At 41.3% G+C, this 26354-nt stretch overlaps 1 protein-coding gene across 1 annotated transcript in view; it reads left to right on the plus strand.

Moving 5' to 3' along the window:
* The window catches only part of crtac1b (cartilage acidic protein 1b), a 48359-nt gene extending 25881 nt beyond the window's left edge, over window positions 1–22478 (plus strand). Inside the window, exons 5-15 of the mRNA XM_056272424.1 lie at window positions 245–401; window positions 1828–1962; window positions 2075–2220; window positions 5992–6128; window positions 7569–7651; window positions 8704–8804; window positions 10697–10865; window positions 18590–18735; window positions 19086–19128; window positions 19973–20116; window positions 21625–22478. Of these exons, the coding sequence (XP_056128399.1) occupies window positions 245–401; window positions 1828–1962; window positions 2075–2220; window positions 5992–6128; window positions 7569–7651; window positions 8704–8804; window positions 10697–10865; window positions 18590–18735; window positions 19086–19128; window positions 19973–20116; window positions 21625–21737 (1374 nt within the window). The 3' untranslated portion in view covers window positions 21738–22478. The remainder of the gene's footprint in view (window positions 1–244; window positions 402–1827; window positions 1963–2074; window positions 2221–5991; window positions 6129–7568; window positions 7652–8703; window positions 8805–10696; window positions 10866–18589; window positions 18736–19085; window positions 19129–19972; window positions 20117–21624) is intronic.
* The last annotated feature ends 3876 nt before the right edge of the window (window positions 22479–26354 follow it).

A 26354-nucleotide genomic window follows, 5' to 3' on the forward strand; every position in this document is an offset into this window, starting at 1 on the left:
AAGAGCAAAAAGCTAACTCCGTTGTATGCCGGCGTCCCTTTGTAGCTTCCGTGTATGCCGTCACATGTGACGTCATGACGTAACGCCAATCAGGATTGGAATAGTTTCATTCATGCTTCATACACGCTACGCTGGGGGCATTCCTCAAAGTGTCGTATCGACGCTGTTCGAGTTCCCTCGAAAGGGAACTATTATTAGTTATCTCTGTACACTTAATGCTTTTGTCTTCTTCTTTTTTTTTAAGGGAACAGGTCGTTATTCCATCTACATTGCCAATTATGCCAGCGGGACTGTAGGTCCTCATGCTCTGATTGAAATGGATGAAAGTTCAAGTGACCTGTCCAAGGGAATCATTGCGCTATCAAACGTGGCCGAGCAGGCCGGAGTCAACAAGTTCACAGGTGCATGTCCGCTTATTTATGAATGCATGAGTGGGAGTGTGTAAGTGTATGATGATGTCAGACAGTGAATATATTACCCAGGACTCTTTAAAGGCCATGAGCTGTAGGATCCAGGTTTTTTGCCTTGTGGCTGATTTACAGTAGACCTCAGTGCTCATATCAGCTTTGAATCACTGAGTTATAGACAGTGTTTATCAGCTAAAGCATCCATTAATAGAGAGAACAGGGCCCTGGAAGGCAGCGCTGAATAAAGAGATGGAAGTTTTGGCCCACTCAGCTGTTTACTGCACTGAAAGTCATGTGAAGGCACAAGGACAAGTGAGCCGTATTTCAGCTCTGACTTACTCAATGAAGCAACCATTCCATTAATCTCTATGGGGAGAGCAGGGCTTCGGACGACTGTTCAGAGCTGTTTCGGGGGAGGCACTCTTGTATGAGCAAGAGTGAAATGTCACTGTAGCAACAAAATGAAGATATTCTCACCTCAGCATGGAGGATTCTGTCAAAACTTCGGCAAGCTTCACATATTATCACATGTTTGAATGACAAAACATGGAATGGCTTAAAAATATGTTTTATTTTATTTATATTAAAAATGCATTATTTATTTTATTCACATATTTTCTCTTTTACACATTTTATTCCAAGGCCTATTCACATAATATTATTGTCGTTTAAAAGACAAAAAAAAATCAATGGTTTTAACCATAGTATGTTTTTAAATTATTCATTAAGTTAAGTAAATTACTTTTTTAAATGCATTTTATTTTATTTTATTCACATATTTCATTTTTTACATATTTTACACTATTCGCATATCACGTTTAATTGACACAAAACATGGTATGGTTTCAACCGCAATATATTTTATTTCATTTGTAAAGCTAAAAGTAGTTTTATTTCTAACCATCTACAACAATGTCACAAGTACTTAATCAGTACCTAATGTTACAATAATTTAATCAGAAATTTTTGCAAAAAAAAAAAAAAAGAACTCCCACATTTCTGCTCCAATGTTATTCAAAAGATTTGAGAGTAAGAGCCATTAAACCTGTTAATATGATGCTCATATTTAGCATAAAGAAAAGCTTGGTAGAGCTGGCCTTATAGACATTAGGGCATGATTTTCTTTAAAGCTGTTTTGAGACATTGTGCATTGTGAAAAGTGCTATACAAATAAAATTGACTTGCTGCTGTAATTCAGCTAGAGGTCAAAGCTGTAGAATAGTGATCGCCGGGCAAGATGTGTTGAAGGAAAGCTTTTTAAATGCACATGTTCACACTCCTTGTAATGTGATTATGGGCAGTCAGAGTCTGTGTCAGCAAAAGCAGCAGTGAGCAAGGGGCTGGGGAAATGAGCTGGAAAGCCACTAACGATTTCTGCTGTGCTTTTGGTGATGATGGCCGTCTCTGCTTTGTGTTATAGGGGGACGGGGGGTCGTGGTTGGTCCGATCCTCAGTCAGACCCTACCTGATATATTCTGTGACAATGAGTACAGTCCTAACTTCCTGTTTCGCAACAACGGAGATGGTACCTTTACAGAAGTTGCGGCACAATCGGGTAAGCAAGAGCTGTCACTTTTCTTTTTCTTGATGATTTTGTTTTTGATGGTGAATTTGTTAACCTTTTACAGCAAATATGAAATGAAATATTAGCTTTTTTGTTGTCGCAGGGGTGGATGACCCAATGCAGCATGGCCGTGGAGTGGCGTTAGCCGATTTTAATCGAGATGGGAAGACAGACATCGTCTATGGAAACTGGAATGGGCCTCATCGTCTGTTTCTACAGCTCAGCAACAATCGCAAGCAAAGGTTTAAGGTGCAGATTTTAAAATCTCTATTTTCTTATGCCTTTAGCTGTAATGGAGGACACTAAAAGTTTATTACAGTGCTTGCGATGCCTGAGACGTTAATGTTGTTCTTTAGCTGCTCTGCAAGCACTGGTATTTCCTTCAGGAAATGCAAATCTAGTTTTGTTTTTATTAGATGTGAATATATCTGAATGGTAGGCTTCATCTTTGTAATGCAGAACAAAACATGATCCCTACATTTTAAGCTGCATAATTAAATCCTTATGACGGAATACAGAGGATAAAATAATAACATCTGCTGTCTGAATAGAGTATTCAATTATGCTCTAATCATTGTTCTATTGTTTGCGCAGCAACCTGGCCTTCATTTCAGCTGGTAAAGCGCAGTGATTGTAATTAGTCACAGTAAGATCGAAGACCCTCTTTTTTTCCTGAGACTCACACAGGAAGTTTTATAATCTGCTGAGAGCTTGACTGAATCAAGTCTGAATGTTGTGATAAATGTCTGTTCATTTATTCATTTTTTGAATACTATACTGTTCAAAAGTTTGGAGTCAGTATTATTTTTGAAAGAAATTAATACTTTTACTCAGAAAGGATGCATTAAATTGATTAAAATGGCGGTGTACGCTCACGTCGCATGTCCCAACTTACCCGCCATCTCCTCCTCTGGAGTCAGCTGCGGCTCAGGTCACAACGCCATTCCGGGCGAAGAATTTACATCCACATGTGGCTTCTGGGCGGGACACGGAAGACTTAAGTGGCCTACCACCAGCAGTGAGTGGTAGAAAACACTCAAGCCAGAGCTCTCTCTATCAGACAAGCTTATGTTTTGAAGTGGAGTTTGTTCGCTGAGTGGTGCTATTCCCATCAGGAAGACCCCAAAGATGCCCGATCGGTTCTATGCTTTCCTTCCTGGAAGAAGGGTTGGCACAGAGGCTGTCCCCTCCAACTTGATGGTGTATGTTGCTGCCATTGCAGCACATCATGTTGCAGTTGACGGTAAGTTGCAAGGGAAGTACTACCTGGTCGTCAGGTTCCTGAGAGGCACCAGGAGGTTAAATCATTCCAGGCCGTGCCTTATACCCTCCTGGATTCTCTCTGTGGTCCTTTCTGGTCTGCAGAGAGCTCCCTTTGAGCCACTTGAGTCACTTGAGTCAGATGAGCTTAAAATCTTGTCTCTAAAGACAGTGGTCCTGACCGCACTCACTTCCATTAAGAGGGTGGGGGACAAGGAGGCATTTTCAGTCAGCGAATCCTGCCTTGAGTTCGGGTGAGCTTCTTCTCACACCTTCCTGAGACCCCGGGCCCAGATACGTGCCCAAAGTTCCCACTACTCCCTTCCGGGACCAGGTGAACTTGCAAACGCTGACCCCGGAGGAGGCAGACCGAGTCCTGGAATTGCTGTGTCCCGTTTACATGGAACACATGCAGAGCTTCAGAAGCTCTGAGCAGTTCTTTGTCTGGTCAGCTTTGGAGGTCAGCAGAAGGGAAAGCAAGCATAGTTGCCAAGCATAGTTGCTGTTGGCCCACTGGAAAGTGGATGCCATCGCCTTGGCGTACCAATCCCAAGGCATGCCGTGCCCCCTCATAGTTGGGGCTCACTCCACTCGGAGTGTTGCCTTCTCCTAAGCATTAGAGCTGCGGGCTTGGCGACACCTAATGACTTTGCGAGATTCTACAATCTCCATGTGGAGCCGGTTTCTTCCCGTGTGTTGGGTACACACAGCTAATGTGTGGGAACGCTGGCTTGGTGTTTCGCTTGCAGCCCCATTCCCCTCTATGGGTGGAGATATTGAATTGAGTTCCTCCGAGCATCCTTCGGCAGTCAGATGCGGCGGAGTAGTCCGACGCCAGGCCCAGTACTCGAGTACCTGTACTGGGCTAGATGCCCCATGTGTTGTGATTCCCCCTGGGTAATTCCATATGTGTATTCTTCCACAGCACGGTTTCCCTGTCGGTAAATCTGTGTCTTTCCCTGTGCAGATTTTGCTCTGCCCTGCTTCTGTCTCTGACTGTAGTAGGGCTGAAAAAATGGAATTGTGAATCGAAGCTATCTTCCTGTGAAATAACAATGTAAAGGAACAGCAGCTACGACCGTCTCCATGGTAAGCCCTGTCCCTTCCATCCCGTTAGCATGGAGGACTATCATTCTGGGCTTACGTGGGATGCTGGGTACGTTACGACTCAACGGGAGCTTAGCATGTCAATTCCACTCTCCAATTCCTTTGGCCTTTTTTTTTCTAAGACTCAGAGGCGATTAGGGATTCCCATTTGTCAGTCGACATAACGTCTCCGTTCCCTCCCTCAGGGAATGTTGAAAATTCAGCAGTAAGTGACATTGAAATATATAAAAATTAAAGATATCAAAATAAAAAAAACAGTTATTTTAAGTTTTAATAATATATTTCACAATTTTATTTTTCAAATAAATGCAGCCTTGGTGAGCAGAAAAGACTTTTGACTGAGCTGCAGAAGTCTTACAGAATTTCAATCTGCTCTCCTTAATCTTATTTTTGTCTCAGAGAAACATTTGTCCTATGAGGCCAATCAATTTGGAAGTCTGCTAATCTTGAACTAATGGTTTAATTAGGCTATGTAAGCAAGCTTTTCCTTAAAAAAATAACACACAAAAAGGAATGAACATAAAATTGTATCTATTTTCCAGCAATAGTAAGTCATGGAGCTCTGTTTTACCAGAGTGTGTCAGATAATTGTGTTTGACTGGACTGGTGTGTGTGTAAGCCTTCCTTGGATTTAGTTTGATCCCAGTGTTAGCGCCAGTGATTGGCTTCTTTAGCACAGGGATAAATGTCAGCAGGAAGCTGTTTTATGGGGGTCAATTGTTGGGTTAATGTCTCAGGAGAGAGCTTACAGAAGGATTATGCATCAGCATAGGGTATTGTGACCTTTGCCATGTATAATTGCATTGTGATTTAAGATGCTCTGTTATTCCATGTGGTAATTAAACTTTGGCTGAACAAGGCCACCAGCTAGTGTAAGTGCATGTTTTAGTTATAATAAGGGTGAACAAATCTATCTATCTATCTATCTATCTATCTATCTATCTATCTATCTATCTATCTATCTATCTATCTATCTATCTATCTATCTATCTATCTATCTATCTATCTATCTATCTATCTATCTATCTATCTATCTATCTATCTATCTATCTGTCTGTCTGTCTGTCTGTCTGTCTGTGTCGTTCTGTCTGTCATTCTATCTCTCTATGAAAAAAATGACCCGTCCGTCCATCCACCCGCCCATCTATCCATCCATGGGATGATCAGTATTGTCTCATGCTCAACCTTACCTCCTCTTCTGGGTCCTGTCCAGAGATGGCCATCACCTCTCCTTCAACCAGACAGCAGAAGGTCACTTCATGGGCTTTCACCTGCAGGTTTTATGAGCCCTATAATTAAAATTGGGGTTAATACTTGAGAGAGTGCCGGCATGCTCAATAACTCTTCCATGACTCGTTGCTGCACTATTGAAGCGCGACGATAGCAGTTACTTTTTTTCTGCTCCCACTCCCGGAAGTTTTTAGACTGTGATTTACCTGCAGCTTAGATCTTTATGTCATCGTCATACATCTGACTCTCCAAATATTAAAGCTGACATTCTCCTATCAGAGAAGGGGGAAAAAAACACACTCTTGTCCCAGTTTAATCTGCAGAGACAGATACGCTCATTGTAAGTGAGACATTATTTGGTTGATTGATCCCAAGTGTAAAGAATATAAACAGTGTGCTTTCAACTTTTGATCTTTGTAACAGGACATTGCCACACAGAAGTTTTCCATGCCATCTCCTGTTCGCACCGTAATCGTAGCTGACTTCGATAATGACAATGAACTGGAGGTTTTTTTCAACAACATTGCCTACAGAGGACCATCAGCCAACAGACTGTTTAGGTATGTACAAAAATACTATACTGGCATGCATAGGCTAGATCTTAGAGGACAGAACACATAAGGAGATGTTTAGCAGAATATACATAAAGATTGTTTCTATACAGTGTAAGTGAATGGTGATTAAGTACGGTCAAGCTCCAAAAATGGCAATAAAGTGCCTTAAAAATACATTTCTTGTGCTATATTTAAAGTCTTCAGAAGTCTTTCAATAGCTTTGTCTGAGGGACAGACAGAAAGTTTTGGTCGTTATTCACTACAAACATCCCTCGTTTATAGTTCTGAAATCTAATAAGGAATTTAGAAATATAGTGCACAAGTTTTTGTTGTTTTTGGAAATTTACATCTCGTCACCAGTGGTATTTTAGCATTAATTCTAAATGATTATAGTATTTATTAATTAATTTGAGATTTTGTTTTGTACTTTAAAAAAAAATAGTTCTTGATTTTTTTTTCTATTTTATTTAGCTATTTTTATTTCAGTTCTAGTTTTATTAATTTTACTACTTATTATATTTTTACTTATTTATTTTATTTTAAATAGTTGTCAGGGCAAAATTGATTATTTTCTCTTAATTTATATTCTATTTAATTTCAGCTTTAATTTAAATGAATAAGAAACGAGTTTTAGTTAACAGTAACAATACTGTTGGTCAAAAAAATATAAAATATTATTATCATTCTTGTATTTATTTATTTTTTGTTCATAAAAGATATCAGTAAGATTTCATTTAAAAAAAAAAAAAAAAATCAATTAAACAATAAGTATAACCTCCCAGGGATCATTTGTGTTTCTGGAATAATTTATTTCTTCATGTATCTATACAATTGCCTGCTAGATCAACATGACCTCACAAAACATTATTTTCATTATGTAACAGAGTTATTTCGTTAACATTTACATTGTAAGGTAGAAAATAATTATGGAAACTCGTCCTCTATTTTGGGGATTTGGTGGTAAGCCCAGGCGGCAGGGCAAGCCAGAAAGTCCAACCACCAGACCACAAATACAACCCAGTCCAACCACAACTTTACCTGATGGGAAATTCCCCCTACATCCGACCTCTTTATGCGAGTGCTTTCTAATGAGAAGACTGGATGTAGCATTAAACAGAACATTGTTTCAAATTTGTTCCTAATCCCAAACTCAAACAATCTGAACCTTAGTTCTCAGAAAGCAAAGACTTAACCTTTTTGTATAAAGAACCCTCTTCGTTAGCATTATTAGTCATCAAAATACAAAGTAGGAACTACCAGCCCCAGAGATGTTTTAACTGAATCAATATTGCCGGGGTTTCATGAGCCTGTAAATGAATATCTCCTTTGAGACATGTTGTATAACATGCAGCTGACAAGGTACATTTGTCTTTGACTGTTCCATTGTGTGGAGCTCTCTCAAGCCAAAAAGCAAAGTGAGTAAGTAATTAATCTCTACCATGGCAGAGTTTCTCGGAGAGAACACGGAGATCCACAGATCGAGGAGCTGAACATCGGGGAGGCTGCGGAACCAGAGGGACGGGGAACCGGTATGAAGGGTTTGGCTCTTTCATTCCATCAAAATTGAAGACTGTTTATTTTGTAAATCCATTCCATGAGTTTTACAAATCGTAAATTTTAGATTTCCCCCTTAAAATAACTTAGTAATTTACCCAAAGCTTGTTTAAAAACACTCGCTTCTTAATAAAAAATTGAGGAGCGTGGTCTGTCAAAAATGTATTAAAAAGACAACTCACATTTCTGTTGTTTTACTGGATATCACCACATCATATTTCTTGTGTAAACTCTAATCCATCCTGATGCATTTTGGACAGTATCAAAGGACCACCGACCTACCCGCTTGTCAATCATCCACTGTGAATCATCCCCCTGTCAATCATACCAAAAAAAAAATATATATATATTTTTTTTAAATTAGCTTAAAACAATCTCTTCAGCCTTTAGTTCAATACTTTGAAAGTCACCAGTGTGCCGCTTCTTATTTTTCATCATGGACCATAAAACTGCCCATATCATCCATTTGGACATTGTGAGTTTAGTCACCATGTCAAGCTGAAGAAACCGTTCACGCTGAGGTTTATTATTATTCAGTTGAGGTAGTTTAACCTTAATTGTTTAGTCCATCGACAAGACAAAAATTAGTTAAGACAAAAATGCATTTTTTAGACAAAAATTTGACAAAAATTATTAGTGTTTTACTGCATTTTAATTAAATAAATGCCGACCCCAAGCTTTTGACTGGTAGTGTGTATTAATTAGGCACATTCAGTTCAGGTAATGAAGAGATGATGAGTTGTACTTGTGTTAGATGAACAAAACACCTAAAATGTGCAGTTATGGAATGGTTCAGTCAGTGTCTCTTCAAACCATAATCTTGGTTATCCTCTCTCTGCCACTAGATGGCATAATAAATCCAGGCTTCTATGACTGTAGTCATGAGTTGCACCCTGGTCATTTACTGACATTTGCAGTCACCACTCACAGCTGAATCATCATTATTAGAAAACCACAGTGTTAATACCGAGAAGTTGGAACAACATTTGTTACAGCTGTGTCTGAGCAGAATGATCTGTCATTTCAGGAGCAGCTGTGACTGATTTTGATGGAGATGGACAGCTGGATCTTCTGGTGACACACGGGGAAAGTGCAGCTCAACCCATTTCATTGTATCGAGTCACTCAGGTGAGAACATGGCTGAATCCGAAATTGCCCCCTATACCCTCATTCACTATACACTACGTTTGTCTACTAATACAGTTCACTTGAAGGAGTGAATGAAAACGAGACATTCGAATGAATTCGGACAGCTGTTGAGCATACATCGGTTGTACACTCATTATTGCGGTGCAATGTGGGATAGAACGAGTACACTCGATAACATTCACAATGGTTTCGGACACCACTACAAATGGCTGCCCCTCAAATAGTGCCCTATTTGAGGGTGTAGGGGGGCGACTTCTAATTCGGAAAATCAGTGAAATCATTTACACTTACATTTTCTCAACTTTTTCTCAACTTTGTCTTCTAAAATTCCTTAGGAGAAGTGAAAGTACAGTATCTGCAAATGAGACAACTGTATAAAAGAGTATAGAGATACAATATAACATGAACGATGATAGCATAGATCAGATAATATGGTCTAGAAAGAATGTAATGGAACTATTTGAGTTCATTTTGAAATCGTTGACTTTTGGCAAATGATCTTGGAATTATTTCTCAGACAAAATATCTAACTTTTGATCTTGAGGTGAGACAATTGAGATATTTAAAGTCGGCATGAAACGAAAGTTGCGTTTGTCTTCCTTATTATGACGTTTGTATGTCAGAGTAATATGGCTTCTTAAATAAGGAAAAATGTAGGGCAGGACTTGATTTTTTTATCCATTGGGAATTGATTGGATTGTTTATAGTTAGTTGATCTCCTGTGAGTGACAGGTTGTCCCGCCCTCACACCAGTAAACACTTCATCAGAGAAGAGAAGAGATGTTGTTACAAGAGGGAGGGGAAGTTACTTTATAAAAAAATCTGTTATTCAGATACATCATTTATAATAAATACTGCAATACTCCATAAAACGAGAATTGTCAATTTTGATTTCATAGTGACTTTAAGAGATGTAATTTGTACTTTTTTCCCCAGGTCTATTTGTTCCAAATAGGCATGCATCATGTTACAGTAGCTTGTTAGTTAGGCCCCATTTACACTGCATGGTTCAAGTGACCCAAATCCGATTTTTTCCTCTCATGTGGCACAGATCGGATATGACCGGTGAACGTGTAAGCAGGAAAAAAACGCATGCATTCCGATTTTCTCAGATCGGATTCAGGCCTCACTCATATGTGGTAATAAATCGGATATGAATCGGATACGTGCATTTGCGTGTGCCATGTAAGCAGACAAATCGGATATTCCCCAGTAAATGCGAGTCGTACGTCATTAAAAAAGTGACGTCAACTCAGGTGGACACCGCCAACTGAGATCACATGACTTATTATAGGCGCGATGGAGGACGAAGGATACACACAGTGGAGCAATGCAGAGGTTTCATGTCTTTTTGAGGTTTTTGGGGCGAAGAGACAGTGCAGGCAAAAATGCAGGGTTGTTACAGATCTAAATCCGTGTTTGAAGACATTTCACGAGATATGGGAGGCACGGTTTTAAGCAGTCGTGGCTACAGTGCCAAAAAGGGCTCTCCTCTTTTTTTCTCCGCCGTACAAGACCAATGTTTTGCTGACTTTTTTGCTGACTTTTCAAAATATTGTGGAAAGCAAAACACTGGATAATTTTATTCGCATTTGCATTCATTGCATTTCGTACTGTTTTACTTAATTTTCCAGGTCAGAATGTCTACATTTGGTAGTTTCAGCAGTGTATAGTGTAAATGCAAAAATCGGATACTGGTCCCTTTTAAAAGATTATGTAAGCGGGTCATCAAAAAAATCGGATATAGTCAGAAAATCGGATTTGGGCATCAAGACCTGCAGTGTAAATGCAGCCTTAGTTGAAGTTGTTTAGCATTTTTGTTTAATTTTAACATCTGAAAGAGTAAATAACTTGTTGATTTCTCATTGCAGGGCTCAACTAATAAATGGCTCCGTGTGATTCCACGCACACAGTTTGGGGCTTTTGCTCGTGGGGCAAAGGTGATCGTCTACACCAAGAGAAACGGCCCTCACACACGCATTATAGACGGTGGATCAGGGTACTTGTGTGAGATGGAGCCAGTGGCTCACTTTGGACTAGGTATGTATTTCTTTTCCACTCTCGTTCCCTCAAAAGTCTGCCTAAACAATCTCTTGCGGGAAAATTACATTAAGAAAGAAACAGCTATGAAAATGACCAGACCTGTAATATATCTATTTCATAAGTACATACACCGTCTCGGAAATGTTCAGGGTCGCCGAGCAGCGGGAAAACAAAAATTCGCTCTGCTGACTCATTACAGAGAAACAATTATGATGTAACTCCAGGTCATGTTCAGTGGGGGGCTTCGGGTCTCAGTAACATTATCCTCCGCGTGGAGGCCGGCTCCTTAAATATCGTCATAGACTGGAGGCCCAGAGAGAAGCCTGCAGGTGCAGCAGCCAGTGGCAGCGGACCGGGACCTTTTCCCCACGGCTCGGCCGTGTTACAGATGCTTCGAGGCACATGGCTTCATCTGGGAGCTCTCGGATGGATTTGTGGCAGGAATAGGCTGCCAGCTGGAAGCTCGAATTGTTCTGAATGTGCTGTGAAAAACAAAACGATAGCCATCAGTGGTCTCAGGATCACCCTTAGGGCTCGTAAATAAGTGTGTACGTGTTCAGGCCTCTCATCAATGTTTCTATCAGTAAGAGTGTTTGTAAATTGATGTTAAATGTCTACACTATAAAGTAAATCCATAATACAGTTTATGGTATCAGATTATAGAATTTTTTTTCTGCCTTAGAGTATTTTACTTTATTTCTTGCAATGGTGACTTTGTCTCAAATTATGACTTTATATCTTACAATTGCATTTTTATTTATCACGATTGCGACTGTATGTCACATTTGAGACTTCATATCTTACAATGGGATTTTGGTTCTTAATGAAGTTCCCAGTTATGTTTTGGATTAGTCATACTTTACAGTATGGTGTCACAAATATGTCACAAATGCATGTCTAAGAAATCCTAAAATTTTAAATGTACATTCATTCATTAAATACCATGGTACTTTTTGTTAGTGAACCTTTACAATAAGCTTTCATTAGTTAACTATATTAGAAATAACAAATAGAAATAAAACGAGCCAATGGCAAGGAAATGCCATGGGTCTGCGGAATTTGCATGGATTCATTTTTTTAGATTCAGCTTATGGGCACGAGCGCTGTTTTGACGTTTTTGGGCATCGATCACGCTCAGACAGCGTTCGTAGAAGCATCACGTTCGCCCAGCGGGAATATGACCATCGCAATGTAGCGATCGAGACTCGATGAGCTCAATAGAGCGAGAGTCCCCTCATCCACACCCCGATCTATTTTCTCCACGCGAGAGAATACTTTGGCTGGTGGCCTGGGTGACCTAAGACGGCAGGTCTGAAACAAAACCGACGAACTATCATCGGTCCACACCCCGTCTTTCACATTGCCACCCAGCCGCCGGCTCAGACGCCTCAGTACACTTTCCGCCGAACGCACCCTCCTGCGACTTCCGCCCCGTCCCGCCCGGCCCAAGCAACAACGCGCCGCGGAGGTGGTCGCAGGAAGGCGCCCCTGCCCGTACCAGTCCCGCTGCCTGCCAAACGCCAGCAGGCAGCTGAGAGGTGGGTTGCAGTTCTTTCAGGAAGTGGTTGCAGGGCCACTCCTTCCCCCGGCGGAGGGCCGGGGGAGAACCTCTTCTCCAAAGAACTGACATCCCATCTCTGAGCCCCCAGAGGGTGCGGATGGCCGTGCGCGCTACTTAAGAAGCCTCGCCACTCTCATCCCCCTCTGTCGCCAGACCCCTGACAGAGCAGGCACCCTACGGGCTGGTCCTTCCCCTGGCCTTCCTCTGTCAGGATGCGGCATATGACCGTGCCCCCACATCGGGACGCTCCGCCTCCCACGTCTGGGCCGGTCATTCCGCCTCGCTGCCCCATCGTGGGTACGTCTGTGGCTCACATGACCCCGCTGGTTCAGTTTTGGAGCTTTGCTATCTGTCCCGCTGGCTCACGAGAATCATCAGGCTTGGCTATACGATTCAGTTTGCACGGTCTCCTCCCCGCTTCCGGGGAATCCGCTATACCGTGGTGGGTGGCAATGCCCCTGTCATGCGTACGGAGGTCGTCACCCTACGGGCGAAGGGTACGATCGAGACCACCCCTCCAGCTGAAATGAAGTCCGGCTTCTTCAACCCAACCTCATTGTACCCAAGAAAACTGGTGGGTTCGACCAATCCTGGATCTACGCGTCTTGAACCGTAAAATTGCTTCCGCTCAAGATGCTCACGGCCAAACGTATATTTTCGAATATGTGCTGCCACAGGATTGGTTTGCAGCGATCGACCTGAAGGACGCCTACTTCCATGTCTCCTTTCTTCCTCAACACAGACCGTTCCCTCGGTTTGTCTTCGAGAGGCGGACATACAAGTACACGGTTCTCCTATTCAGGCTAGCCCTGTCTCCTCGCGCCTCCACGAAAGTCGCCGAGGCTACTCTTGTGCCACTACGGCAACACAGGGTTTGTATTATGAACTAACTCTACGACTGGGTGATCTTAGCTTACTCTCGAGACCAGTTTGCAAACACAGGGACCTAGTGCTCCGGCACCTAGCTCGTCTGGGCCTTTGGGTCAACTGGGAAAAGAGCAAACTTTGCCCCGTGCAGAGGTTCTCTGTTCTCGGTATGGAAATCGACTCGGTCGCCTTGTGCGTGCAGCCTACGAGCAAGCGCGCGCGCAGTTACTGCTGACTTGCCTTAGACAGTTCGAGGGCAAGAGTGCGGTTCCACTGAAGTTATTTCAGAGGCTCCTGGGGCATATGGCATCCGCAGCTGCAGCAACGCCGCTGGGATTGCTTCATATGAGACTGCTTCAGCTCTGGCTTCGCGATCGAGTCCCGAGGTGGGCATGGCAACAAGGCACGCTCCGAGTACCAGTTACTCCCACCTGCCGTCAGACCTTCACCCCGTGGACGAACCTCAGCTTTCTACGGGCCGCAGTGCCCTAAGAACGAGTGTCCAGGCATGTTGTTGTCTAAACAGATGCCTCCACCACGGGCTGGGGTGCCATGTGCAATGGACATGCAGCCGCGGGCACCTATAAAGGACCCTTTGGCATTTTGATTGCCTCGAGTTGCTGGCAGTACGTCTCACTCTGCAGCGCTTCCATGCGTTGCTCAAGAACCAACACGTACTAGTCCAATCAGACAATACCACGACAGTAGCGTACATCAACCAACAAGGTGGTCTACGCTCCCGCCGTATGTCGCAACTCGCCCGCCACCTCCTCTTATGGAGTCAGAAGCATCTGAGGTCGCTTCAAGGCGTTATATTCGGGGAACTCTGAATTATGCAGCCGACGAGCTCTCACGGTTTCAGCCTCTTCCTGGAGAATGGCGACTCCATCCCCAGTCGGTTCAGCTGATTTGGGATCAGTTCGGGGATGCACAGGTAGAATGTTGCCTCCCAAGTCTCGTCCCATTGCGACCTGTTTTACTCCCTAACCGAGGGCACGCTCGGCACGGACGCACTGGCGCACAGCTAGCCGCGTGGCTTCCGCAAGTATGCATTTCCCCCCCAGTGAGCCTTCTTGCACAGGGACATCAGGGAGGACGAGGAGCAGGTCATATTGGTTGCGCCTCATTGGTTCAGCCGGACTTGGTTCTCAGAACTTGTACTCCTCGCGACAGCACCTCCCCGGCCAATTCCTCTGAGGAAGGACCCTTTCGAAGAGACGGGGCACCCAATGGCACCCTCGTCCCGATCTTTGAAACCTCCATGTGTGGCTCCTAGACAGGACAAGGCAGGTTTGAGTACCCTACCACCAGCGATGATGGCTACCATCACTTCCACTAGAGCATCGTCCACGAGACATGCCTACGCGTTGGAGTGGAACCTCTTCGTCAACTGGTGCTCTTCTCACCGAGAAGACCCCAGAAAATGCCCGATCAGTGTCGTGCTTTCCTTCCTGCAAGATGGGTTGGAGCGAAGGCTGTCTCCCTCCACCCTGAAAGTTTATGTTGCTGCTATTGCCGCACATCACGACACAGTTGAGGGTAAGTCCGTAGGAAAGCACGACCTGATCATCAGGTTCTTGAGAGGAGCGAGGAAACTGAATCGTCCTCCCCCTCCTCTCCTTCCCTCTTGGGACCTCTCAGTGGTTCTAACTGCCATGCAGAGTGCTCCCTTGAGCCTCTACAATCAGTGGAGCTTAAGTTCCTGTCAGTTAAGACAGCGCTCCTGGTTGCATTGGCCTCCATTAAGAGGGTAGGGGACCTGCACGCATTTTCCATTGACGAAGCGTGCCTGGAATTCGGGACGGCCTATTCTCACGTGATCCTGAGATCCCGGCCTGGATATGTGCCCAAGGTTCCCACCACTCCCTTTTGAGATCAGGTGGTGAACCTGCAAGCGCTGCCCCTGGAGGAAGCAGACCCAGCCTTGGCACTGCTCTGTCCAGTACGCGCCCCCCGTGCTTACGTAGACAGAACGCAGTGTTTCAGGACCTCAGACCAGCTCTTTGTCTGTTATGGTGGGAAGCTGAAGGGAAAGGCTCTCTCCAAGCAGAGGCTGTCTCACTGGATAGTGGACGCCATTGCTTGGCATACCAGCAGCAAGGTCGACCGTGCCCCCTTGGTGCGAAAGCCCTCTCCACCCGGAGTGTGGCTTCCTCTTGGGCTCTAGCGCATGGCACCTCGCTAACAGACATCTGACATCAGATTCTACAATCTCCGAGTGGAGCCAGTGTCCTCCCATGAGCCTCACAAGCCCTGAGTTCCTCCAGCGCTGTTGACGTCAACGCCATAGTTATGCCTCCGGCAGCTTTCGCGGTTGGCTAGGTGCTGCCATGTGCTTGGTTCCCCCTCTGGGTGACCCCCACATGTGTATTTCCACTGTAAGCCTCTCTGAGTATGTGTCTTTCCCTTGGCAAGCCACTCTGCCACCCCTGGGGTTGAAATGTTCCACCCTGCGGGCTGGACACCTCAGTGTTTCTCCATGTGCAGCCCCTCTGGGTCATATGTGTATTCTCTAAGCCCCCCCCCCCCCCCCTCTGAGATATGCTTCCCAGTGTACCTTGGTATTCCTGTGTTAAGTAGGAGACCTTCGTCTGTGCTAGTCTCACGACAGGGAGCTCAGACTTACGCAGGGTGCTGGAAGACAACTGAGGTGGAGTGAATGGACTGGGAACCCAATTTCGTCGTCATTCGACGTAACTCGAAGTGACTACAAAAGGGAACGTCTCGGTTACGGATGTAACGTTACGTCTCCCTGCCACTTCCGCTGTACCGCTGGAACAGTCGAGTTCAGTCTTGGCTCCTCAGCGAAGAAACATTTCTGCATGTTGCGGCGTCCTTCCTTTTATACCCACGCGGTGGGGCGGAGTTACGCCATGCAAATTCTGCAGACCCATTGCATTTCCTTGCTATTGGCTCGTTTTATTTCTTTCGAAGATGATAGGCTTCTATGCGAACCCCATTTCGTCGTCATTCAACGTAACGTCTCTGTTTTCTACTCAGGGAACGAGGGTTACATCCGTAACTGAGACGTTCTGTCATGAAACTGTAGATGGCACAGGCTAATGGGTCTTTAATGCAACCTGATGATATTTACATTGTTTACTACATGGCACAAACTAGTTCCTGTCACATCTGAAGCCAATGAGCTTTTTGCTCAACATTTAAATAGCTGGTTAGAGTTTGCTAAAGCAGTTTGCAGCATCCTTCAGAATCCCTCTGAAACCTTCCAACTTCTCCAGCTCCACCTGTATAGATCTGCTACAAGTAATTGTATATATGCTATTTGTGTGGCAGCTGCATGTCTTACATGCCACAGCAGCGTATCAGTGTTTGTATTGGCAGTAGCAAGTCCCTGTACTTGCTCTGCAGCGGCAACAATAATCTACAACAACAGAAATAATCAACAGCGGCAGCAATATCAGCAGCAGCAGTGTAGCAGTTTTACTCCGCCAAGACCAAATTCACACTGCCATGCGTAAAAAGAGAGGGGTCATGATAGAACTAACAATTAACAATATTTCTACAGCATTAATTAATCTTAGTTAATGTTAATCCCAGCATTTACTAATAAATTTTTTAGATCAAAAGTTGTAACTGTTAACTTTAGTTAATACACTGTGAACAAACATGAACATGAGCCTTTTTATTAAAAGGTGCAGTAAGTGATTTTTGAGAAAAAAAAACTGTTGAAAGTGGGTCGGACCGAGCACCACAACAAACTTGTAGCCAATCAGCAGTAGGGGGCGTGTCCACTCATGATGGGGGAGGAGAGAGAGTGAGCTAGAGAGAAATTTGAAGAAAGACTTTAGAAAGAGTGATGGCTGAGAGACATTACAAAAGAGTCTGAGGAATTTCATAGCCAAAAGGAGGCCTATGATTAGGACCCATGTTAATATTAGAAAAGTTTTCCAGTGCTGGAAAGACCTAAGTGGGAAGGCCTAAAAACGGCCTTCATGCTAAGTTTTGCGTTGTTTCTGCTCCACGTGAGTAACATTGGTTTTGAGTGTCATGTCTGGAGCTTGTGTGGTGCGGGCGGATATCAACGAACTCTTGCTTGTATATTCCTTGTCATTCATTTGCATCTTTGGTTTATTTATACATAGCATTATCTTGCTTCACATCTGCTATAATAAAACAAAGATATTGCATTTTGGGGGCGGAGCAATGAAGGAAGGGGTGTGTTTGTTTGGGTTGATTTAAAAAATGTGTTCAACAACAGTTTTGAGAAATCGCTTACTGCACCTTTAACATTAAGTAAAGGTGATACATGCTGTAAGAGTGTTGCGCATTGTTAGTTCATGTTAGTTAATGCATTAAATAATGTTAATAAATGAGATCTTATTGCAAAGTGTTACCCCTTTATTAAATAAAACCCAACAGATGCCCAATGTTTCTTCCCCAACTAAACTGTGTCTTTCAGTAAGCTCTGGTGAAATGTCATGCTTTTTGTCTTGAAGAGACACCTGTGCCAGTCCGGGCCATGCCAGGAGCCCAGTGGATCTGTTTACCTAAGAAATGTCACTTTAATTAAGAACTGGGAAGGCGGTCAGCTTCTCTCCTGCTTGACTAAAGGCTATAATGGAAGGAAAGTCTAGAGCCCACCCTGTCCCTCATCATCTCTGCTCCTTTGAACTTCTGCCTTCCTCCTCCACCACATTCATTTCTAATTGATGATCTCTCCATTCATGATCACTATGACTGTCTGCTCTAACTGCCATGTTAATTGCTGTCCCGCTGTCTGTGAGAAAGTGTCTTTGACAATCAGATTGAAGTCAGTAAATGGATGCTGCTGTAAACCTTCTTAAATGAAGTGCTTTCCAACCACCGTGCCATTTATATGGCTCCTTATTTCATCCACTGAACAACAGACAGATTTCATCGGTCTGGCATATGAGAGCCTCATTGCTGTAATGCCTCAGTGTCTGCTATGCCAGAAACTCTCTGGCCTGTGAACCCCACACACCGGCAGTCATGAGAAACCGGTTTTGCCGACATCAAATGAGACGTATTCAGGCCTCGCTGCTCACGATGCTGCCCGCAGCTGAGACTGAACACATTCTTGTGCATTTGTTTAAGAGTCTACATGGTATGTGCCAAACCAGAGCCGATTCCAACCTGGCTTTTGCCGAGAGAACTTCTTGGGAGGGCCCTTTCTCCAGAATGGTATTTTTCCATGGAGACCTGTACATTAAGAAAATAAATCATTCATTATGTCTCCTAAGCCTGAGGGGAAGTTATAAAGGCAGACTGTTCGTAAAGTATTAAAAGGATTGCTTCTTTGCCGCCCTGACAGGGAAAGATGTGGCCACCAGTGTGGAAGTCTTCTGGCCAGATGGACGTTCTGTGGCTAGGCCTCTGGAGCCCAGTGATATGAACAAAGTGATGGAGATCTATTACCCTGAGCATGAGGAGGAGGCGACCCCAGCGCTGGAGATCGAGGTACATACCTGTCACACTCAAGTCAAGTCAAGTCACCTCTATTTATATAGCGCTTTATACAATACAGATTGTTTCAAAGCAGCTTTACAGTGATAAACAGGAAAATAATTCAATGATGTTTAACAGAATTCAATTCACTGTAATGCGGCTCTAAAAAGACAACACTAAACAATCATTATTCAGTTGAGATCAGTTCATTCTGTGTTGATTCGGTTTGGTTCAGCAAAGTTCATCAATATGGAATGAGTTCAATTCAGCTATAAAGCAGCTGTGGCGAAAACAATTATGTGTTCTTTCTTTCTTTGAAAAGTGTAATTGTTGTACTCAACAAATGCTCTTTATTTTCACAGTGTGGACCAGGATTTGAGGTCAACGAAAACAGCCGTTGCACTGGTAAGTATTTGAGCTCTGTCCTTCCGTAAAGCCTAAATCCCATAATGGATTGCAACAATGTGACGAAATGAAAGATGGTGGACAAAGCAAGAGTAATGTAAATTACAAAATATATAAATCAGCATGTTAGAATGGTTTATAGAGCATCATGTGAAACTGGCTGGAGGCTGCTGAATATTCAGATTTGCCATCAAAGGAATACATGATATTTAAAATATATTCAAATAGTTATTTTAAATTGTAATGATATTTCACAATGTTACTGTATTTCTATATTTTTAATCAAATAAATGCAGCCTTGGTGAACAAAAAGTAAAATTATAGAATTATTGCAAACTTTGACTTTTGATTTGAAGTTGAATAATTTAGCTCTTTTTAAATGTTTTTCTTTTTTTTAATTAAGGCAAAAAAAAAAAGCCCTAACATAAAATAAAGTTATTGGGTCTTTAGCTTACAAAATGGAAAACGTTATTGAAATTGTGAGTCAGTTCTTCTATGTGATTCACAATGAAATCCCTATTTGCATAATGTGGTGCAGAGTAGTCCAAATCAATCACTTGAGTTATGAATTTCCATTTCAGTTAGGATGTTGTCTTAATGGGAAGCTACCTATGTAGGCAACATACAGGAAGACAGCTCAGCAGGTGTTGGCACAGAAGCTATGTCAGCCATCATTTGTTTGATAGTAGAAGCTAAATTTGTAGAAGCGACTCCAATACTGATAACTATTGACACATATACAGTAATGATAACTTGAAGCATCCACTTTCACAAGTAAATGTGGCTGTCACCATAGCATAATGTATCAGACCTCATATTTATTCCACTCCTCTTCACTCCCTAGACCGAGACGAGTGCACACAGTTCCCGTCTGTCTGTCCCTCTGAGCGCCCCGTCTGCACGAACACGTACGGGAGCTTCAAGTGCCGTGCAAACAAGAGGTGTAACCAGGGATACGAGCCTAATGATGAAGGGACAGCATGTGTAGGTGAGTTGAGACTAAAGCCAGGTGATCAGGGTGGGTTGATGCAATAAGAAGCCCTGGAGAAAATCTGTTTTCACATTTAACATAGGTAGACTTTCACTTCAGCTTTGGGACTGGGGGTGTAGTTGAGAAAATAGATTTAAAAATACATCGCGGACTGACAACACGCTGAGAGACAGGACAGACCAGGTTACTTTTCGGTTACTTTTGATATTAAACATATTAAATAAAGTCTCACCTTTCAAATTTGGTCATTTTTTTTAAAGAAATTTAAACAATAAATACCGTTTTGTGGCTCTTTAATGTGTCGTGACAGATCGCTGTGTAGAGCATCAGTTAAAGCTGCTCGTGATCCAATCATCTCTTCCTTCTAGTTCATTTATAGCATCAAATAAACATGAATGAACATAAGAAGGAATGTTGTTTTAACCGCAGAAAGGCATCAGTACATTCCGTTTTTCAAGTTCAAATCCTCCCATGTTAATCTACTAACTCCCTGACTGCTTTTTCGGACAAAATGGCGGATGGCGAAGTATGATTGGTCAGATCACCTGTCAATCAAGCTCCCTGCGAAGGGTCAATTGCGCTCTCACTCTAATTTGCCCTGTTTAGTAAATCTGGCCCTAAAAGTAATCATTTAAAGTGTGTTCTCTACAGTGTCAGAAAATATCTCAATACTCTCTCAAAACTCTCAGATTTGCAAAGATACCAGAGTCTGCAAGTCAGTGATTTCAATATAAACTCAATATAAAGTATTTTTCACTTACAAGACCAAGTGATGCAAATGTATTCTCTATCTCTATATTCTTACTTTACATCAGCTATATCTTTCTAGTCCTCCCAATTAATTTTACATTTAAAAGTTGGTGTTGTTTTAGTTTATTTTGAACAATTTTCACTCATTTAATCGGATGACATTTTGCTAGTAAACTTCACAAATATTTACAAAGAAACGGCAAGTAACAATGCATTACAATGAATTATAGACTTTCCTAAGTACAAGTACTTGAAATATGTCAAGGTTTTGGTTGTTGCTCTGGTTGGTTGTGTTTATTTCGTTAGTTACTTAGTTAGTTTGCTTGCCATGACCACGAGATCTCAATAATGTCTCAAAACTGTGCTCAGATTTGCACATATCAAAATCTGCATTATTTCAATATGACCTCAAAACATTTCAAAGACCAAATGAGGCAAATTAATTTTATAACTATATATTCTTACTTTACATCTACTGTTGTCTAATATTTTCCTATTTTCATTGCAATTAATTTTAAGTTTGCACCTAAAATAGGTATAGGATGTATTTGAAACAGTTTTCACTTAGAAAGTGCTAGTACATTTTTACAAACGATTACAAAGAAATGGCGAGTAACACGTGACATTTTGAAGTAGAAAGAGTGAGATAGTATTTTCTTGTAAAATGTACTTCAAAAAAATTATTTTAAACAGTGTAGTTTGTGTAATTTATACAATTATTTGTGTAACTTTATACTCTTCCTTCTTCTCTGCAGCTCAGGTGGCTTATTTCGGAGGAAACAGGTCCTCAGCCTCCAAACTCTTCGAGTCTCGTCTTTGGCCTCTACTAACTCTCTTCGCTATCTTTACTGCTTGCTTTGGGGCATAAAGGGCAGTGCCTCCCCTCTCCTGACATCTCTGCCACCCTCCTTGGTCTCTGATTCTCTGCTTTCCTTTCATTTTCGCACTGAGGTGTTTGGACGTCAGCTGTAAACTGAACTCTTCATGGATCTGTCGCTCCTGCAATGTTGTCACTAACAGACCTGTATAAATAATGCTTCGCTTTCCAGTTGGGAACCACAAAAAATCCCTGTTTTTAGGACAGAACAAACATTCTGACTCCGTCTAGATCGAGGGAAACTCAATGACCTTCATGTCCGTCAACTATGATGTGGGATAAGATTGTAATTGTAGTGATCTTTATAAAAGGCCGTGTCCCAGCGTGTTACAGGCACATAAACAGGCGATGAGTTCTAGTGCGTTAAGTCTCATATGGGCAGCAGCGTGTTTGCAGGTTTTTCAGGAGAGCATATGCCCGGCCATCTGTTTCACGCAAGGTTACATTCCTTGTTCTCTGAATAATACATTCCCATGAGATTTGTACCTTACACTTTTTGACCCTCACCAGAACTCACGACCCCAGAACCCTCGGGATTGGTGCATGTGTTTGGCATGGATGAGTGTCGCAAAACTCTGTTTCATTTAGCAAAATGTTGTTCAGATTTACACACATGGGATTTCACAGCAATCTAGCTGCAGAAACATAGACCCAGATCTTGTCATGAGGTAAAAGTTTTATTATTTTTAATTTAAGCATACTGTTATAGAAGTTGTCAGGTTCAAGTTCACTCTTAAAAATAAAGGTTCCGAAAGGTTTTTTTGTTTTTTAGCAATTGCCACAAAAGAAACATTTTTAGTGAACCTTTCAGTGAACAGTTCTTAAAATAATCATTTTATTTTCTAAGTGTGAAGAACATTTTAATAATATAAATAACCTTTTTCTACGTTAAAAAACCTTTTTTGGAATGGAAAGATTCCATGGATTTTAAAGGTTCTTCATGGAAACTTCGATGCCAATAAAGAACCTTTATTTTTAAGACTATGTCAAGGTTTCATTTGAGTCTTCGTTGTTGTTTTATTTTATTTATTTTATTATATATATATTTAATTGTTTTATTTATTTATTTATGGCCATTGCAATGACCAAACATTTTTTTTTTTATGTTTTAAAGTTATAATATTTTAAAGCTCTGTAAAGAGATCTTTTCTACTAAAGTAAAACGTATCCATAGCCAATGTCCAAAATATATAACATGTAAAAACACCTGGAACTTCTGTGCAATGTTACAAGCCAAATAGTAGTTTTCTGTGGGAAATAGGTGGAAATTTAAAGGAATAGTTCACTCAAGCATGAAAATTGTCATTACTTATCTTCATTTTGTTTCAAACCTTTTTTTCTGTACAGGGTAAAGAATCTTCACACCTCATTTGCTCAAAAAAGGATCCCAAAACCCATAAAAGCACAATAAAATAGTCTGCTTGTAGTCCACAGTCTTCCTAGGCCATGTGATAGTTTTATTTAAAGAACAGATCAAAGTTTAGGTCATTATTCAATGAAAATGTGTCTGTATCTCACACAGAGCTTGTAAGTGGCTTAAGAAGTCTGCAAAGATAGCACAAGTCATATGGACCACCTTTATGGTGTTTTGTTTTGAGTAAATATGACAGAATTCTATTTTTAGATGAACTAATGCTTTAGATCTTTATTTACTGGTAATGGTTTTGAACACCCCCCCATTATAAACCAGTAGGCTCAGTAGTAAATTCACCACTATGTACTCTAGACATTAATCTTTTTTAATAAATTTTTTATAAATTGATTTAATTTTGCCTTTCAACCCTAGTTATTGGGAATATTACCGTTTGCTATGCAGAAGATTCACCAAAGGTTAATGAACCGTGTGTGGTTCAATGAAAAGGCATTTTAAAATGAAGAGCGAGCTCCGTTTGCATAGTTGTTAGCTTTGGATGTAAATGTTATTTCATACAGAATGTTCTTTACTGAAATGAGTCTGCTTAGACAGGATTTCAGTTCATCCCTGTGGTTACAGAGTTCAGAATCAACATTCGTTGCATTTTCTAAACATTGTGTGCTGTCATAACTCAGCTGCCTCAGAAACATTTGATATGAATCCACTGTGTTCTGGAGGTGTTAAATAACTTCTGAACTGACTCATAATGTGTGCATTGGCTAAATCCCCTTCAGTCTCTGGAGGAGAATAGATTCTCTTTATTTTATTACACTGTTCTAATGTTCCATGTCGAGTCTCACGCGGAACGTCAGATCTCACATGAGCTGACAGATGCCACCTATAATTATTGTTGAAATGATAATGATATGTAGTTACAGAGCAGATTAAATCAGGCTCACCTCAGTGTCATGGCTACAAGGAATGGCACAGTGTAGAATCTCAAGAAATGCATGTTAAAGGGATATGTGAAACTGATCAGTCTTCATATTTTCTGCCATAGCAATTTCTGTTGAAAATACCAGCATGAATTTCTATGCTAGTCCAGACTGGTTAGAGCTGTTTAACCAGCATGGGTTTCCTGTAAAAAAAGACTGGTTAAGCCTGGTGGGCAGAACAGCATGCAAAACACATATATTTTCAACAGGTTTGGCAAAGTACTGAATGATTGATCAGATTATATGAAGAGCTGCACCTGAAAATGGTTTATTTGGAAATAGCACACAAGTCTATTACTTTCAAAGAAAAGATGGCAATGTTTACTTAAAAACAGGTTCGATCCAGTGAATCCAATGCATAGTGGCTCCAATCTTTTGCAGAATTCACTATAATTTGGGATCCATGTGTAAAATAAAGTCAAGATCTTTTTCTGTCTTGGTGTTTGTCTTGGTTTTTGTCGCAGCCATGTCCATGAGCCTCCCAGACTGACTTTAGAAGCCTGTTTCCACCTTAAAGTAAAAAAATACATTATTTGCAGAGTTGCAGAAATTACATTATTACATTAAACACTTAGCGGCTAATTAGTTAGAAAGTTCAAAATTACTTTCAGTTAAAAATTAAACGAACATTTTATATAGGCAAATTGGTCAATCGTGATTAATCGCATCTAACAAACGTTTGTGTTTATTTAAATCTGCAGTCCGTAGTTTTTCCTCTTTGTCGCCATCTATGTTCGAAATCTGCAATTGCAGTTATTTGCGGGATTATCAACTTTATGTGGGTTGTGCCTCGGCACGGCACAGCGCGGATGGATTCAATGTTTTGAGAAGAATGTGCAGCTGTCAGTCACCGTGCCGGTGTGGATACTGTCATTCGGATTTACAGATTCTGCTTTTTGGAAGTATGACCAACATAAGAATTTTCACCGGAAAATGTCATCTGAACAATTAAGTAACATCCACTTTTGTTCTGACCAACTAAGGGGAAAAAAGCATTGCAGTAAATCGCACTGATTAAATCTAATGATGTGACGTAATGACGCAAAGATAGCTCGAATTTCCTGCGGAAATCCACCAGTACAAATGAAATTAAAAACCATTATTACAAGCTTACCGTTTTGAATTGAGCTAAGGCAAGCAGATAGTTTTGATCACTGGCTGGTTATGTACTTGGTCAAAAATTTATTTTGGATAATTTTTAACCCACAATAGTTACGGACTGCAGCTTTAATATACGTGAGTGTATACACACACACACACACACACACATATATATATATACATATATATATATATATATATATATATATATATACTGTATATGTAATATGAGATTAATTAATTTGACAGCTCTAACTATGTTTTTTTGTTGTTGAGAAATTCGTTTTTTTTTATTCAGTAAGGATGAATCAATTTAATTTGATTAAAAAGTTACGGCAACCGCAAAAAACGAAAATTCTCGGGCTAGCAGCATGTGTCCAAATTTCAATCTTAACTGTTCTATTTCATCAGAAACGATCTTAAAACAGGGCTTTACGTGTAAAAGTCCATTAACAATTTGAGAACAAAGTATAATATGCATGGTTTTACATGATATGATAAGCGATAGTTAGATTTAATCAGGGCGATTTACTGTAATGCTTTTTTTCCCTTCAGAACAAAAGTGGATGTTACTTACTTGTTCAGATGACATTTTCCAGTGAGAATTCTTATGTTGGTCATACTTCCAAAAAGCAGAATCTGTGAATCCGAATGACAGTATCCACACCGGCGCGGTGACTGACAGCTGCACATTCTCCTCAAAACATTGGATTCATTAGCGCTGTGCTTGCAATTGCAGATTTCGAACAGAGATGGCAACAAAGAGGAAAAACCACGGAGTGCAGCTTTAAATAAATGCAGCCTTGTTGCACTAAGTGCTAATTGCAAATAGATATAGATCCTAGACTAGGTGAAAATAGCAGTATTTTTTTTTTTTGTGATATGCTATTTACACTAAGTGCAAATAGCAACAGATCATATTTACACTATATAGAAATAGCAGTATTTTCTTTGCAATAAGGAATAGTAGTTAGATACTATTTGCACCTCAGTATATTAGTACATTATAAAACAGTATGCAATAATAACATATTGAGTGTAAATGATTATATTTATTAAATATATGCCGCCTTATTTGGACAATAAAGCCTTCCCTACACCTACCCTATTATTAAATAACCGTTCGGCACTTTAATTCCACTCTTCGCATATTTTCTT

Source organism: Rhinichthys klamathensis, unplaced genomic scaffold (genome assembly GCF_029890125.1).
Source record: "Rhinichthys klamathensis goyatoka isolate OS25496 unplaced genomic scaffold, OSU_Roscu_1.1 h1tg000338l_1, whole genome shotgun sequence".
Lineage (NCBI taxonomy): Eukaryota > Metazoa > Chordata > Actinopteri > Cypriniformes > Leuciscidae > Rhinichthys > Rhinichthys klamathensis.